Below are 17614 nucleotides of genomic sequence, written 5' to 3'. Positions count from 1 at the left end.
GGGGGTGGGTGTGGCGTGGGGTGGGGTTGGTGGTATTCTTAAAAAGTTTTGATGCTCAAGCCCTTTCCTCCAGAGATTATGATGGAATAGGTCTGGGATGGAGCCTGGGACATGGTATTTTTAAAAGTTCCACAGGTGATTCAGGATTCCCTGGCTGGCACAAATGGTTAAGCACTCAGCTACTAATCAAAAGGCTGGTGGTTTGAATCTACCCAGAGGTGCTTCAGAAGAAAGGCCTGGCAATCTCCTTCTGAAACATCACAGCCATTGAAAACGCTGTGGAAGTTCAAAGTTCTACTTTGAAACACATGAGGACGCCATGAATTGGAATCGACTCATTGGCAACTGGTTACAAGTGATTCTAATGTGCATCCAGAATCGTGAGCCCCAGCTAACATGTATAGACTCAGAGATCTATATGTATGTCTGGTCTCATTAATTGAGGAATATATATAGTATACCAAGTTTGCAACAAATTTTGGATGCCTAAGAACTACTTAAACAAACTAGTTTTTTTAAATTTATTTTTTATAATTTTACTGTGTTAAAATATATAACAAAAACATTTGCTACTCTAACCATTTTTAAATGTACAATTCAGTGACATTAATTGCATTCCTAGTGTTGGGCAACCTTAATGATATTAGGTTTTAAATAGAGTTACTGTATCTTTTATTTCAGGCCTCCAACCAGGGAGACCTTCCATCCTCCTCCACCTGTTCCACCCAGAGGTCGCTGATTCTACATCCTAAAATTTGCCTAATCCAGGACTTTTGAGACTTGTGATTTTCAGCCTGTTAATGTCTTCACATTGAGTTTTATGGACATGACTGCTGACCTTAAAACCTACTCTCATTGCTGATATTGTTGCGGCTCTGCTGGTTTGGACTATCCTTGAAGAGGACAATATCAAGGCATGAAGAAGTGAAAAACCAAGGACTTTATTCACCATTGCCAAGTATCTCAATCTTTGTTTGCCAAAAGGATGAAAACTTAATTGGAATACTTACCTCTAATTTGATGTGTCAGAAGCCTAAAAAGATTGATCAAAAGTATACTTTACAAGTGATTTTACTGGAATGCACTTCCATTAGACCTTACTATTTGCTAGTTCCAGCCTGGTTTCTAGAGGTGGTGATAAGATTTATAGTATCAAGTAAAATGATAAGTATCCTAATTTTTAAATAATTTTTCAGCTTTGCTGTGGAGTCAAGTGAGTGTTTAAACGTCAGGGCTGGTCACATACAACAGACTGGAAAAGAATTTATACAGGGATTAGTCCTAACCATTCCTAACATAGAAGCAAGCCTGGTGTTTCACAAAAATCTGGAACCAAGCATATTCAGTTGGTTAGAGGTAGAGGTGGGTCTAGAATCTGGGCCTGCTGACTCTGGGTCACCACACTTTTCATCTCCAAATAGCCAATCCCTCTCACTGAAGAAATGGCCCAGATGTAGAAATTCAGTCAATGACTGATTGTTGGCCTTCTGGAAACTTCCTTCTTCCATATCTCCCAGGCTTGGGATTATCAAGTATTTTTCTCAATTTGAGTATTTATACTTTGGTATTTTTTTTAACAGTGATGTTGTCAGGGAACATCTAAAAATGGTAGAAATTAGAAGCCTGGGATGCTAGGGATCCCATTTACTGCTCTGTGGCCTTTATAGGTCTTTGTTCTGGCCATAAGGAGAGAAGATCCTTGACTTTATCTCTGCTGTAAGGTCAGAAGATGAACAAAGAATCCTAAAATAGAAGTAGTTCTCTGTTTCCCTACAACACCTATTATCACCCTAGGCTTGGACAATCTATGTAGAGAACGTAAAGCCTTAAATTTGTTATTATTTTTGAGTCCCTAGCACATAAATCTACCTTCAAAGCACACATCCTTAATTTGATACTTAAACATACAGTAAAATATCAGACTCGTTTCTTTAAAAAATATCAGAAATTTGGTGGTTTCCCTTAAACTTAATGTATTCTCCATCTTACCCAGATAGATAAAAACCATGCTATTCATGATTCATTTAAGTACAGTTTTGTTGAATCCTTTTCTAAGAATTAAAAATTCTTTCTTATTCTCATTTCTCAGTCCAGTTTAGGACTTCTGTGACTTGGCAAACAAGGACTCTTATTGAACAGCCTCTGGAGTCTTGAGTCTCATTTATGACATAAAATACACTATAGGCCATGTCCGTCTTGAGAGTGTTTGTGCAAATTACCAATTACGGTGCCTGGCCCTTAGTATCCATCCTGCAATTGTTCCTTCGATGATTCTCTTACTCTCCTTGTCACTTATGTAGTAGAAATAGGGTAATGTGAGATAAAAGGAGAACAAGAAATTGTATTTGTATGGTTGTCCTTCCTGTTATTTATACTCAGTCTCCATTTCCAGCACTTTTGACTTGACAAAACCTACTTTTGTATATTCAATACCTCCAAGGTCCCTTTTGGATGCAAATTTAGATTTTTGTACAGTCTCTAATGAACAAGCATTTAGCTCAATAACATGGCAAAACCTACTACCAGCCAATGGTGTTACCGTGTTTATTTGTATAACACTGTGCAATCTTTGAATATTTTATTGCATTTTATTCTTATAGGAAAATAAGTGGAAACATAAACATGAAAGTGCTGATGAAAAGCATGGGTCTTATGAACATGGTGTATTTGAGACATGAAAGGAAATGATTAGGAGTGCCAAAGCAAAGGTGGCAAATCTTATACCCTCATTGGACGGTCATTGAATATCTCAGCTGGTTAGTTGTGTGTTCACTCATAATGGAAAAGAAGAAACTGAAATAATTTGGATGAAACCCTGGACCCATGTCATCAAAGAATGTCTCTAATGGTGAGGTGTAATTTTTTATTCTCTAGGAACAGAACCAATGACTATAATATAAATTTATTCAACTTCCACATACTCAACTTTTGAACACATATTTCAGGAATATATTATGTAACAAAACTATAGACTTCCATTATCAGAAACTAAGGTTTAACTAGGTGTCCAAACCCCCAAAAAACTGAACCCCTTGCCATCAAGTCAATTCCGACTCATAGCAACCCTATAAGACAGAGTAGAACTGCCCCATAGGGTTTCCCAGGGCAGGTTGGTGGATTTGAACTGCCAACCTTTTGGTTAGCAGCCGTAATAACTCTTAAGCACTGTGCCACCAGGGCTCCAGGTGTTCAAACAGTCTGTTAAAAAAGCTTTCGATACAATGATTTGGGAGATAGCTCTGCTGCCAGCATCCTTCCCCAAAATTTTACAGTTGGCTCAATAGAAAGTGAAGATATTGATCATACTCATTGCAATTTACTCTGCCTCTCAGTGTACCAGAAAAATTGGCTACTAATTTCTAGGCCAGCACTGTTTCCTCATCTTGCATTAAAAATTGTGAACAGATAATCAAACTGTCTAAGCAACAAAGTACCAAGACTGAGAGAATGGTGTTGCAATCAAATAATTTAACTTGACATATTTAATGATGTGAGTAGTCCCTAATGCTTTGCCATAATTAGCCAAAGTGACAGTGTGTAAAAGTCTTCAATTACTATTTTTACAAGTCAGGCTAAGTTTTTTTTTTTGTCCTTTTTTTGTTTGTTTTGTTTTTTGCTTTGTTATTAAAAAAGAGAGAGCCTCATCATTCATCACAACAGCTGGTTTTTTAGATCCCTCCCCGATATGTCCCAGGAAGTAAGTTGGTCTTCTGTACTCCTCCTTCAAAGAATAGTATGTAGCTTTGCAGCTGATTGGCTAAGGAAGCATTACTAACATTTATTTCTAAGAAAGACAAGTGGTTAATTTGGATACATCTGAAAGATTCATCCTAGAATAACTATAAAATCAATCCTCAGTTTTGAGGTGACTGCCTGTGTAAATATTTGCTTTGGTTTGATAAACTGTATTTTGTTAATTTCTAAGCGAGTTATTAAGGATATAAAATGCCCTTCCTCATACCTGCCTGCTGGATGAGAGGATGAGTAGGTCAACTCGGAATTCGTTTTCTCATAGAAACTGCAATAAACAGTAGTTAGGTTCCCAGCCCACTAAAGCCTATTTAACTTACAATATACGAGAAATGTCTTAGCTAGCTATTCAGCATGAGCATGATGTAGGAAAGAGAGCATTGGCTTGGAAGTCAGGAAACCTGGTTTTTATTCTGGTCTGCTACTAGCTGAGTTCACATAACTTGTCCATGCACTGGGCCTGAGTTTCAACTTCTATGAAACGAGTACGTTTGTAATTAGTAATACTCCAAACCAAAAAAACTAAACCCGTTGCTGTCAAGTCAATTCTGGCTCACAGCGACTCTATAGGACAGAGTAGAACTGCCCCATAGGGTTTCCAAGGAACGGTAGGTAGATTTGAACCACTGACCTTTTTTTTTTTAAAAAAAAGTGTGCTTTAAATGAAAGTTTACAGTTCAAGTTAGTTTCTCATACAAAAATTTATACACTCACTGTTATGTGACCCTAGTTGTTCTCCCTATAATATGGCAGCACATTCTTCCTTTCCATCCTGGATTTCCCGTGTCCATTCAACCAGCTCCTGTCCCTTTTTGCCCTCTCATCTTGCCTCCAGACAGGAGCTGCCCATTTAGTCTCATGTATCTATTTGAGCTAAGAAGCAGTCTCTTCATGAGTATCACTTTATGTCTTATAGTCCAGTCTAATCTGTATCTGAAGAGTTGGCTTCAGGAATGGTTTCAGTTCTGGGCTAACAGAGAGTCCGGGGGCCATGTCTTCAGGGATCCTTCCAGTCTCAGACCATTAAGTCTGGTTTTTTTACTAGGATTTGAGTTCTGCACCCCACTTTTCTTCTGCTCAGTCAGGGACTCTCTGTTGTATTCCCTGTCAGGGTGGTCATTGGTGGTAGCCAGGCACCATCTAGTTCTTCTGGTCTCAGGCAGACAGAGTCTCTGGTTTATGTGGCCCTTTCTGTCTCTTGGGCTAATGTTTTCCTTGTGTCTTTGGTGTTCTTCATTCTCCTTTGCATCATATGGGTTGGGACCAATTGATGCATCTTAGATGGCCACTCGCTAGCTTTTAAGACCCCAGAAGGCACTCATCAAAATGGGATGCAGAACATTTTCTCAACAAACTTTGTTATGCCAATTGACCTAGATGTCCCCTGAAACCATGGTCCCTAGACCCTCGCCCCTGCTACTCTGTCCCTCGAAGTGTTTGATTGTATTCAGGAAAATTCTTAGCTTTGGTTTAGTCCAGTTGTGCTGACTTCCCCTGTTTTGTGTGTTGTCCTTCCCTTCACCTAAGGTAATTCTTATCTACTATTTAGTTATGAACCACCGACCTTTTGGTTAGCAGCTGAATGCTTAACCACTACACCACCAGTAATACTCCAGGTCCCCTCAACTCTGTAAGTGTCTGGCAAGGTGCAGAGAATCCCTCACTCCAAAGAAACAGGGAGACAAACCTTACTGGAGTCATACTACCTAACCGGCAAGGAATCTTTTTATTATGTGGCAACTGCTGTTTCAAATAAGTGACCTTGCCCTATATCATTGTTATAACAGATCAGTTAAAAACTGTGAGAGACAAGTGAAATGGGAAATGCACAAAGAAATTAACAACCTTAATTGCCCTGTTTTGTGGCCTTGAGGTCATCAGTTTCCAAGGATCTTTGAAGCCACTTTCCTTCTTTTCCTCTAATCAGTTACTTTCTCTCCTATTCCTTCTTCCTATACGAGCTGTTATTAAACTATTACCACCTAATGCTATTTATTATCGTCATACTCCTAGTACCTACCAGAGTTCCTGGCATAGCAGATGCTTAATAGTTGTTGAATTAATGGCCATAAATCCTCTTCCCTCCATTAAAGTTTCCCAAATATTCCACCTAAATACGGTTTCCCCTTTTTTGATTGCCTGTCGCTCTTACTGCCTGTCAAATATTTGGACAGTTGGTCACATTCTTTGCAGTTCTCTTTTATACACTGTCATGGCTGTTCTCTGTTATGTGTGGAATGATTCCTGGTTGTAAGACTATTCTTCCTCAAATTAATACTATATACTTGGCACCCCCAAGCAATTGCCAGCCCAGTGCTCCCCACAAAACACATACTTATTACGTCAAACCTGTGGAGGCCGGTGATGGATGTTTAAGCAAGAAACTACCCACCAATTTTTATTCGGCACTTACATTGCTTGTTCTTCAATTGCCCATCACCACTTCATTCAAAAGCGGTGATTATTCATTCATGGAGCATTTACTGAGCTTCCACGATGAGCAAGTCACTGTGGTAGGTGCTCTGGGGAATATAAAAAGACGTATAAGACGCCTTCTCTGACTTCTATAGCAATTACTGCCTGTATGATTCACGATTCATCCAGCAATTAATCATGTACTGCTTTGTGATGTCTCTTACACTGGCTAGAAAGTGTTATGTAAATCCTGCTGTTATTTGACTTTTCACTTGTTAATGTCTTCATTCATTTTTTCTTTCATTAAACAGTTATGGAATGTCTATCATGTGATAAGCACTATCCCAGCAGCTGGGACAGATATAAAGGTAAATAATTATGACATAGTACTCCAAATGCTATTGGAATCCTGAAGAAGCGATGCTCAGCTACCCAAGGGAATTGTGCAAAGGTTTCACTGGAGAGGTAATAAGTCAGCTAGGCCTGAAAGGGTGATATCTAGTGATCAAGAAGCAGGGCAGTCTAGGCAAAGGGAACATCAAGAGCAAAGTCACGGAGGTGCAAAACAGCATGGTGTATTTGGGAAATATACGCGTGAAGCTGGAACACAGGGATTGGTGGGAGGTAAAGTTGGGGAGACAAATGGTGTATGAATGTGCAGGTGCATTTATAACAGGCTAAAGAATTTGGACTTTATCCTTTAGCAAGAAACATATATATTTTTCAGATTACATATGTAGCCCATGCTGGTTGTAAAAAAACAAACACAGATGTGTACAAAGTAGAAAGTTAACCCCGTTAATGGTTTGAGTCATACTCTTTCAGATTAATTTCTACAGGAAGACTAACATGGCCATTCAAAATGAAATTATACTCTAATTTTTTTTTTTAATTTAAAAGTATCTCTTGGATGTCATTCCATGCCTGTGCATAGAGATCTGCTTCATTTTTTAAAATGGCTGTATGGTTGGTGGAAACCCTGGTGGTGCAGTGGTTAAGAGGTCCGGCTGCTAACCAATAAGGTCGGCAGTTCAAATCCACCAGGCGCTCCTTGGAAACCCTGTGGGGCAGCCATGCTCTGTCCTGTAGGGTCGCTATGAGTCAGAATCAACTCAACAGCAACGGGTTTGGTTGGTTTTGGTATGGTTGATAGCCCATTAGCAGTAAAGAGACACATTCTGGAACCAGACTGCCTGGGTCTGGTCTCTCAGCAAGTCACTTGACCTCTCTGTGCCTCAGTTGCCTCATCTATAAAACGAGCACATCACTAGTACCTATTTGCATAGGGTTACAGTGAGAGTTAAATGAATTAATACACGTAACGGGCTCAGCATAGTGCCTGGTAGATGAAATGTGCTCAATATATCTTAGCTGTGATTCCATGATTTATTTAACCAATATTCAAGGGTGTTTTATGCAAGAGAGTGATATAATCAGGCTTCTTTTTAGAAAGATCCCTCTGGCACATGTTGGGGAGAATTAACAAGGAGGAAAGGTTGGTGGCAGGGATCCTATTAGGAGACAGTGAGATGTGGAAGATTGGCTGTTACTGGCAGAGGAAGGAGAGGAAAAATAAATAATTGAGACATTTCTAAGAGACCAAATGCCAGAACTTGTTGAGTGCTGATGGCTGACAAGAAAAGGCAATCAATCTGAGGACAAGTTCCAGATTTTTCGACTGTGTAGCTGGTAATACTATACACATATACTTACTCAAATATATTTTGAGTTCCTACTATGGGTTCTTGAGTTCTGGTGGCACAGTGGTTAAGCACTCGGCTCCTAACCTAAAGGACGGCAGTTCCAACTCACCAGCCGCTGCTCAGGAGAAAGATGTGGCAGTCGGCTTCCGTAAAGATTTTAGCCTTGGAAACCCTATGAGGCAGTTCTACTCTGTCCTACAGTGTCGCTAAGAGTTGGAATCCACAGCAACGGGTACTACGGGGCCTGGCACTATTTTAGGGACAAGAAATATGGCAGTGAATAAGATCCCTGCTCTGGAGAGCTTCCATTGTAAGACATGTTTATGTCTGTGGACGGAGGACCAACGAGTAACAAGTAAATAAATGAACAGGAATTTCAACCTAGCCCAACATTCCTTGATTGAATCGTAGGGGGTCCAATAAGTATTCAGTGACTTTAAAACACTGATCCACCCATGTACAAGTTTACCAATTTCCCATAATGAAGATTGTAAGAGCTCGTGATGCACTCACGGCAGTAGACGTGTGCCTGGAAAGGGTTAGTTTATCTGATCCCCCAAGCTCAAGAGGCGGGAGGCAGGTAAGATGATCAGCCCTATTTTACAGCCGAGGAACATGAGGCGCGGGAAGGTTAAGCGTTTTGGCTACAGTCACGCAACTGGGGCCAGGACGAGGCCCGGAAGCGGCTTCAGCTTTGAGGTGCCGGCCAGGCCACCTGCGAACAGCACGAGGCCGAGCCTGCGCAGCGGCCTCTCGAGCACCCGCTAGGCCGGCCGCGCCGCCGTTCCTGGAGCCGGGGGCGCGGCGCGTGGGCAAGGCGGGGGGCGCGGGGGCGACCGAGCACGGACCCTCTGCGGCCGCAAGCTCGTATGTCCCGGGCTGGGAGCCCGACGGCGGTTGCGGCCACGCGTCGCGAGGTACTTCCGGCGTGTGCCGGGGTGGCCGGATGACGTGGCTGAGTCAGAGGAAGAGGCAGAGAAGGTGTAGGGGGGGTGAGGGAGGCTCGGGAGCGGGCGGTGACGGCGGCGGCGGCGCCAGCTCGGAGGAGGCTGCGGCTGGGCCCCGGACCCGTGCGTCTGCCCGCGAGCTGTGGATGCGAATCGGCCGCAGCGGCGGCGGAGGAGTCGGTGGGCCGGCGCCCGGCCGGTGGGAGCGCGGAGGATGAGGCCGCTGCCGGGTGCTCCCGGCGTGGCGGCGGCCGCCGCGCTGTTGCTGCTGTTGTTGCCCCGGGCCCAGGCGGACGAGCATGAGCACACGGTGAGAGGCGCCCTGCCGGCCGCCCCTAGCCCGCTACCCCGGCTCGCTGCCTCGCAGGCCCAGCGCGGCCTGGAGCCCGGCGGCCCGGCCGAGCCCTGTGGCCGCCCGAGGGCTTCTTCCGGTTGGGCCTGGCCGAGCAGGAACCCTGGGCGCGGGGAGAAGGCATTTCCGTGCGCTCCCGGCACGGGGCCGGCTCCCCGAGTGCCTGGGCCTCCTTCCCAACACCTGGACCTAGATGGCGCCGGATCCCTGGGTCTGGGGGCCAAGGAAGGAGCCTGGTGCGGGTCCGGGTTCACTTCGTTGCGGGCATAGGGGCGGCAGGCAGGCCAGGATCGGGGCTGGTGTCCTCCAGGGAAGGGGGCAGCGCATCTGGCTACTGGGGAATACGACACAGCGGAAAATGGATGCATCACGATTACCCGTCGTACACTAACCAGGAAATAACCACCAGTTTATGGTACTTACCGGCTCCACGTCCCCCCTCTCCCCCCCCCCCCGCCCGCGCAGACCGGGTTAAAACCCTGGCGTAGCTTTAACAGCATTAATAAATTTCGGGGTGAAGAGCAGTTTACGTGTGTATGCGCCCTCAACCTACACCCACCGAGTTCTGAAGCCTGCCTTGTAACTTTCTCCTCACCCTGTTCTAGCCCCCAGATGAGACATCCATACCAGTGGTCTCTAAGGCAGCTTCTGACAGTAATGGGTCTTGAGTTTCCCGGTCTTCCACGTAAGGACCAGGAACAGCCCCATTTGCATTTGGCCTAAAAGTGATTGGCGGTTTATTTAATTGGTATTTTTACATCAAAGCATGGATGTTAACGACTCTCCAAGTGACTTAGGGCTGTAACTCGGTTTTCAGAATGGTAGATGTGAGCAAGGAAGGGAAGGCATATTAATTGAGAGGTTGCTTGGCAGGTACGTAATTGCTTAATACCTTTACCCATTAATTCTTTGATTTTGTTTAGTTTCTGTATTGTTTCGTCATGCATGAGAGGTTGTGTATGTACAAATCTGAGTTTGGGGGAGTCTTCTGTCATTCCTGATAAGAGAAGAAATGAAGCAGTCATTCTTAATCCACTAAATGGACTCTACTCTAGATTTTACTTGTAATGAGCAAGGATTCCTTTCGCTAGTCACTGGATTAGTTGGCCTCTCATGTTAGCAAAAAGGAAAAGAAAAAAACTTTAAACTTTTGGCCATTTTATCTTCAATCACAGACAGACACACTGCTTACCTGTATATTTTTTAGAGACCCAAACCCCAAACCTGCAACCTATTTTTGTGCTGTATTGTCACTTTTTATCTTAAGATAATTTTGTTCAGAGATTAAGCAGTTAAATTAAAAATATTTCCTGTTGTTTCTTCTATCAGGTAACTTGTCTCAAAGTGTAAGAACTCTTTGTTTCATATAGTATACAGGGACCATGTACAGATTGAGATAGTTGATTACTTTTGAATTTCCGGCAAGCATCCTTTTGGTTAATGGGATTGTTGCTAATATTTTTCCAATTTTTTGAACACTTAAAAGTTACCATGTAAAACTCAGAACTCTCTCTTAACCGTAGTTCCACCATACAGGCATGCAGGCTTGAGTAGCATTTTACTTTTTAATCTTGTGTTTTATACTGCTATAAATAGGGAAAACTATTAACAATTAAAATTTCATAAATTGAAGGTATATAAGATGGCACAGGATCGGGCAGTGTTTTGTTCTGTTGTACATAGGGTCACTATGAGTCAGAACCAACTCGATGGCACCTGACAACGACAAAGGCCTTAGAATAATTTACAAACTTAAAATATAAATGTCAATTTCAATGAAATTTTATTGCCAGGAACATTTTATTTTTTGTGCCAGTAATTGAATATAAACTATTTGTTAAAAGGTTTTTATTGACTGCCACAAGAGAATGCAGCATATATGAGATGGTTTCTGGAAAAAAAAAAAATCGAATCCATAACGTTGCATTTCAGTAATCTGTGTTTAACTGCTCTCACTTGGTTATCCATTATTAAAAGAGCAAAAAAGTTATAGGAAGAATAGTACTAAGATGTAAGTATAAAATTCAAATAAGTGTCATTACAATTATTATTTTTTGTATTATTCCGAAATCTTTTACTTTTTTCAAGTTTCTTGAAAAATACGCATAACAATGCTGAAGATCAAGTGAAGTTTTTTTTTCCGTAAGAAGGCCGGAATAGCCAGTGAATAACAAACGATACTGAAGGGGGGAGGAGCAAAACTGCCAAGGGAAGATTGCTGAGTTTAGAGTAAGTGTTTAATAAATACTTGAGGAATTGAATTATTAATTAAAGGACAATTTTTTTTATTTCCTAATATTTTATTGAAGTATACAATAATAAGACAAGTGAACACATCATACATACAGAGCTAATAAATTTCTACTAATAAACACACCAAGATCACTGCCACATAGAATGAATTAAGAACAATGCCAGCACCACAGAAGTCCTGCCCGCTTTCCACCCCTCTCTAAAATGTAAGCATTCTTTGGAAATACAAGCATTATCCTGACTTGAAACACACTAAATTCATTTTGTCTGTTTCTGACTTTCATATAAGTTTCTGTACTATGTCTTCTTTGTGTCTAGATTCTTTGGCTAAATAATATTTCTGTAAGATTCATCAAGTTGTGTATAGCTGAAGTTGCTTCATTTGACATTTGACTCCACCTTACATTTTATGAATATGACACAATTAGCTTATTCATTCTACAGTTGATGAGTGTTTGGGTTATTTCCAGTTTCTGGCTATTATCAGTAATGATGCTATGAAAATTCTTGTACATGTCGGTGGTAGACATATTTAGACATATTTCTGTTGAGGGTATTCTTGAGATTAGAGAAGCAGGTGATGGGCTGTGTCAGTGTTCACTTTTGGTAGATACTGCCAAACATTTTGCCAAAGATTGATCAATTTACCCTTTTACCAGTAATGGATGAGAGTTTCAATTGTTCAACATGATGGCAAGACTTTTTTCTCTTCTCTCTTTTTTTTTTTTTTTAATTTTAGCCATTCTGGTGGGTGAATTGTGAAAACTGATTGTAATTTGAATTTGTATTTCCCTACTAGTTAGAGTGATTATTAGTTCGTATGTTTTTGGGCCATTTGAATAGTCTGTTTTGTGAAGTGCTTTTTCAAACCTTGTCCATAATTAAAGGACAGTTTTTGAAAGCTAAAGTTTGCCTTTTGGATTAACTGTGTGTGAAAACTGTTTCCAGGTAATAAATAATAGTTAATTTAGTTCCTGTGGCATTTAGTATGTGCTGAGCACATATTAACTCATATTTTAAACATATGTTAGTAACTGAGGTGAGTTGTGTTATTCCTTTTTTTAAAATGAGGAAACTGAGGCCAGAGAGGTTAGAGGTTAAGTAACTTAACCTGAGGCCACCCAGGCAGGAATGTAGAGGTGGGATTTAAACCCTGGCATGGTGAATTAATGTCGTCTGCTCTCAGCCAGTGTGCTCTATATAGTCCTTTATCCTAGAAGTAGGACAGTAAACCACTGGGTATAGTATTTTTAAGTGCTTAAAGAAATGATTGGCTACGTCTAGCTCCGTAATGGGCTGTTACTGAGGAGATGTTTGGGTTAGCATTAAGGAGGAATAGCGCCAACTTCATGGGCATGCAACCTGTGCAGTCACACAGGATCCTGCTTTCGGAACGGCCCTGTGCCTGATATAGTGCTCTGCTGCCACCGTCTTGAAATTCTTAATAATTTTGAACTAAGGGTTCTGCATTTTCATTCTGTACTGGGCCCCACAAATTATTCAGCTGGTGCTGAGAAGGGGCAACTTACCTTATGCAGTTCCACAAAGCCGCCTTCTCTTACCTTACCTAATGAATTAGAATTCAGTTGACCATTTGACCTGTCTGGTATTTTTTAACGTGCTTATTTATCCAAAGCTCTTTTACTATTCTCAGAAGAATGATGTGGACTTTTAGAATACATACACATTTAGAATATATACAGATGTGTTCCTATCAATTTTTGTAATTGGATCATATGTGGATTACAGGACATATTGTTGGAAAAGAAAATTAAGGAACACTTTCATGAAAGATGGACTCCTAATAGGTGATCGAACGGTCATTAAAAGCGCTCTCTAGAGTGAGAGGTATTTAGGGTGTGGTTTAACTTACTTGGTTTTCTGAAACTGGAAGTACATGGAAGCATCTAGCATTAGATTATCATGTCTACTAAAATCCCAAAAGACTTCATTAAAAACTATTTCAGATTGAGAATCAGAGTTTTAGAACTGGAAAGTTTAACCCTGTCATTTTTCTAATGGCCAGCGGAGGCTCAGTGTCTGGCCCAAGACCACAGAAAGAATGTGAGCTTCCTGATCCTTAGTCCTTGCTTTTTCTACCCATCTTGTACATACAGTTTCCACAGTAACACTATATAAAGATGTCAGCATCAAAGAAACAGTAATCAAGGGCACAGGAATCTGAAAACATTTTATGGCTTACACTGTAACCTTGAATCTTTATGCGTTCTGTTTCTGCCACAAGATCACAAAGTCAGCTTTTTTATGTTGTTCTGCTACATACCCCGGCACTGTGCTTGGCCTTAAGTGTTATTTAATCAGTGCTTGTTGAGTGACTTGAGTAATAAGGAGATACCAGGAACAAGAATATGCGGTGTTGAAAGCGTGAAAGCTTAGAGTTTAGTGAACAAACCCAGACCATTGCTTGTTTAAGGTGTATATTAGTCTTGGGGAGGTTTTGTTATGATTCGTTTGTGAATTGTACCTCTGGTATCTTTGGAACTTCTAATGTTTGAAGATCCAAACTATGTCTAGCCTACTCTTCTGCTATAAATACTTTGTATTTATTACACCAGTGAGTGACTTCAGAAATGTTTTTGTTTGCTTTACTTTGGCAAATGGCAGCCTTTTTTTTTTTTTGCCTTTGTCTCTGTTAGGAACTCATAAAACTTATTTGAAGGTTTATAAAGAGAATAAACTGTTTATTATAAGGGGAATTCTGAGTGCTTTAATACAGATCTGGTTTTTAGGAAATGCCATAATTCACTCTCCTGTTTGCAGCTGTACTGTATGGCAGACTAAAAGTTTATTTAGGTACAAAGTTATTTTGAGACAGAGCAGTTATCTCAAGAGACTATATCTAAAAATAGACTTCTAATTTATTTGTAGATGGGAATTCTGGAAATTTGATATATGTGTTTTAAATAAATAATTAAAGGCATTGAAATTATGATTTCTAAAATATTTTCAGAGCTGAATTTTGCTCTTTTTGATATGTATTTTAGAGTAAATGGATATCTTTCCCCCTTCCCATGAAAATGAAAAATGATGTTTGGGTGCTTGTTCTGAGCCTTCAGTCCTTTGCTTGTCTGTATAATTCTAATTTCTTTATTCAGATTTTACATGAATGTGTCAGTAACATTATCTCCTAAAGTGTTCTTCCTGAGAAAAGTTAATTCATGACTTTTGCCAAGGGAGAAAACTTTTGTGTGGCTCCTCTCCTGGCTCATATACAGAATATTTAAATAAAAGAGATCTAACACTGGAGACTTCTTGAGAATAAAGATCATTCCTGTTTCCAGTAGAGCACAAATAACTTCTTAGGAAGGTTTTGTTCTTAGGGCAGACTAAAGACTCAAGTGGAAAAGTTGTTCGGTATTTAGTACCGTTTTTAGCTGTTTTGTACTGTTGCATTTTTTCATATTTCCTTGATTTAGTTTTTGCTCTTAATGAAGCTGACTTTGTTGGTGTCAGCTGCGGTTGAGTTGGCCCCTGACTCCTGGTGACCCCATGCTCAGTGGAATGGAATGCTGCCTCGTCCTGCACCATACCCATGATTGGTTGTGGATTAGGCCCTTGGGATCTATAAGGTTTTCATTGGATGATTTTTGGAAGTAGATTGCCAGGCCTTTCTTTCTAGTCTGTCTTATTCTGGAAGCTCTTCTGAAACCTGGTTCAGTGCCATAGCAAGACGCAAATCTCCAATGACGTGAAGCCAACTAGGGATTAGCAAGAATGTACTCCTAAATTTGTAAACTCAACACTGATGAGTTATGTGATCTTGAACAGATTATTTAACTTCTCTGTTCTTTTGTTTTCTTAATCTGTAAAATGAGGGGAGGAGCAGTTCTATTCTGTCCTGTAGGGTCGCTATGAGTCGGAATCAATTTGACGGCAACGGGTTTGGTTTGGTTTTTTTAATCTCATAGAGTTTTGAAAGGATTAAATGTTCATATGAAGACTTGACAGTTGTGCTTAGTAAATGTTAGCTAATGTTATTATTACAAAAGTTGGTAAGATCATGCTGTGTTAGGGGTTGGTCAGGGCACGTGTCACGTAGAAACGAACATTTGAGCAGTTTTGAAGAATAAGTAGAACTTGGCTAGGTAGAGAGAAGCCCCACAGGTTGTGGGGATGGCGTAAGAAATGAGGTGAAGCAGGAACAGAAAGGAAGACAGTGTTTGTTATAAACCATTTTGGCTGGAGTGGACAGCTCAGAGGTTGAGTGTAACAGGGAAACTTCTGAGAGTTGGAAAATGGTAAGATGAAGAATACAGGTAGCCTGAATCGGCCTCTGCTCATTTGGCCACTTCCCAGGGGAAGCCTCTGACGGAAGGGATTACTGCCGTTCTCCATGATCTCCTAATCCACTACTGTGGTTCCTTGCCTTTTTCCCCCTCTTCTGGTTAAAATGCAGCTAAGTTATAAAATAACTTTCTCATTAAGTGTCATGGCCAACTCAAAGTTTTTCCAAAGAAAGTATTTTAAAAGAGCTTTCTGCATGGCATGTATGGTTAAGTGCTCAACCACTAACCAAAAGATTGATGGATCGAACCTACCCAAAGGAACCACAGAAGAAAGGCCCCGCAATCTGCTTGTGAAAGGTAACAGCCTTGAAAACCCGATGGACTGCAGTTCTGCTCTGCAACACGTGGGGTCTCCATGAGTCTGAATCCACTCCACAGCAACTGGTTTGGTTTGATTTTAGCATTTCCTGGAATGTTTTGAAAGTGGATTAGACTAGCCTTTCAGCCAACAGTCTCTAAGTAGCAGATTGGTGGAGAAGAGATGCTTACCTCGCACTGTCTTCCCATAGAATAGGGGTGCTCAACTTCCCCACCTTTGCTCAGGGACTTTGTCAGCATTTTCAGGGAAATGAAATGTTATTTCTCCTTAAGACGTTGTTTGAATCCTTCCTTTTAGTATTTTCTAATTTCAAGATATTTTAAAACACATTCTGTCTCTTGAGAAAGAACTTGTCTTGACCTTGTCTTGACCTTGTCTTGGGGTGCCTATTCTCAGCGATAATCAAGGACGGCAGTGAAAAGTAAACATTTTAAGTGTTGCTCTGTTTAGGGGTCGAGTTTATTATATTTGCCATGGTCTACAAAAGGAGCAGTTTAAATGAAAAGAGACATTATCATTGCCTTAATCTTCACCTGTAACTTTCTCTCTCTCTCTCTTTGTGTGTGTGTATTTCTAATGATTATTTCAGCCCTCTTCTCAGAAGACTATAAAATGGTATAAATTTGTTATAGTACAGTTTGCATCATGTCATCACCACTCTGCCACCCTATTAAGGTGAATGTTTAAAATGAGTAACTTCAGAAGGTATGGCTTAGCACACACTGCTATTTTATTTTAGTCTTATGTTTCAGTTTATATAAAATGAATGTCCTATTTTAATAAGTATTTATGTTCAAATTTTTGCCTATTTTTAGAGGAATATATATATTAGGATTTATAGAAAAATGTTTTTGTGCTTATTTTCATGAGTTACAAATATAACATTTGAGTGGACTCTCAGCAGGATTAATGGCAAAGTCCTCATTAATAGACCGTTTTCTTCAGTGTTCTTATCTGGATGCATTTTGTTACCTCCCTTTCTTATCTTTCTAAAAGAGTATTATTGCAGTCAGTCAGTTTACATACTTGAAACTTCTTTTACTAAGTTGCTAATAAACTACATTTCAGCATTTATTCATTGTTTTCTCATTGTATTTATTAAATACCCGTTGTGTACATTAGACTATGCAGAGAGCCTTCTGCCTAGGCAGGAGTGGTGAACAGGTTTCAGTGCTAATACCAAGTCTGGTCAATTGGTAGTGGCTAGTTTTGAGCACTGTTTTGAGAATTCTGAGGCTATATCTAGGTTTAGCAGAAAGCAGTACCTTGATTGATTAGTGCTGTGTATCCATGGGCATTGGTTTGGAAGAGTGGTGGCCTGCATGTATTTGTCAACCCAAAGAATAAAAAGAATAGTTATTAATGGGTATATATGTCTTCCTCAACATTCAGACCTTTGATTCATTCCTTCATATATGAAGATAATCTAATTGCTTTTCTGAACAGCTTATGATTTTTTTTTTTTTTAAATATTTTATTGTACTTCAGGTGAAGGCTTACAGAACAGATAGTTTCTCATGTAACAGTAACACACATGCTGTTTTATGACATTGGTTAACAACCCCACA

The 17614-nt window shown here is 40.5% G+C and overlaps 2 protein-coding genes across 13 annotated transcripts in view; both read left to right on the top strand.

Moving 5' to 3' along the window:
- PIK3AP1 (phosphoinositide-3-kinase adaptor protein 1) overlaps positions 1-1510 on the top strand; it is a 134044-nt gene extending 132534 nt beyond the window's left edge. For 8 of the 10 annotated variants that reach the window (XM_004369974.3, XM_023740343.1, XM_023740368.1 and 5 more), the window contains one exon: positions 682-1100. In XM_004369974.3, the coding sequence (XP_004370031.1) occupies positions 682-739 (58 nt within the window). In that variant the 3' untranslated portion in view covers positions 740-1100. Of the gene's footprint in view, positions 1-681 lie in introns of all 10 variants that reach the window. The other 2 variants (XM_023740330.1, XM_023740336.1) reach the window with 1 other exon arrangement.
- A 1196-nt stretch (positions 1511-2706) lies between these two features.
- The window catches only part of TM9SF3 (transmembrane 9 superfamily member 3), a 71741-nt gene continuing 56833 nt past the window's right edge, over positions 2707-17614 (top strand). The window contains exon 1 of one of the 3 annotated variants that reach the window (XM_023740394.1): positions 2707-2848. In XM_023740394.1, the coding sequence (XP_023596162.1) occupies positions 2837-2848 (12 nt within the window). In that variant the 5' untranslated portion in view covers positions 2707-2836. Of the gene's footprint in view, positions 2849-8858; positions 9126-17614 lie in introns of those variants that run through there. The other 2 variants (XM_023740398.1, XM_004369973.2) reach the window with 2 other exon arrangements.

Source organism: Trichechus manatus, unplaced genomic scaffold (genome assembly GCF_000243295.1).
Source record: "Trichechus manatus latirostris isolate Lorelei unplaced genomic scaffold, TriManLat1.0 scaffold00007, whole genome shotgun sequence".
Classification (NCBI taxonomy): domain Eukaryota; kingdom Metazoa; phylum Chordata; class Mammalia; order Sirenia; family Trichechidae; genus Trichechus; species Trichechus manatus.
The sequence above is the reverse complement of the archived record's forward strand: the minus strand, read 5'-3'. Positions and strand labels throughout refer to the sequence as shown.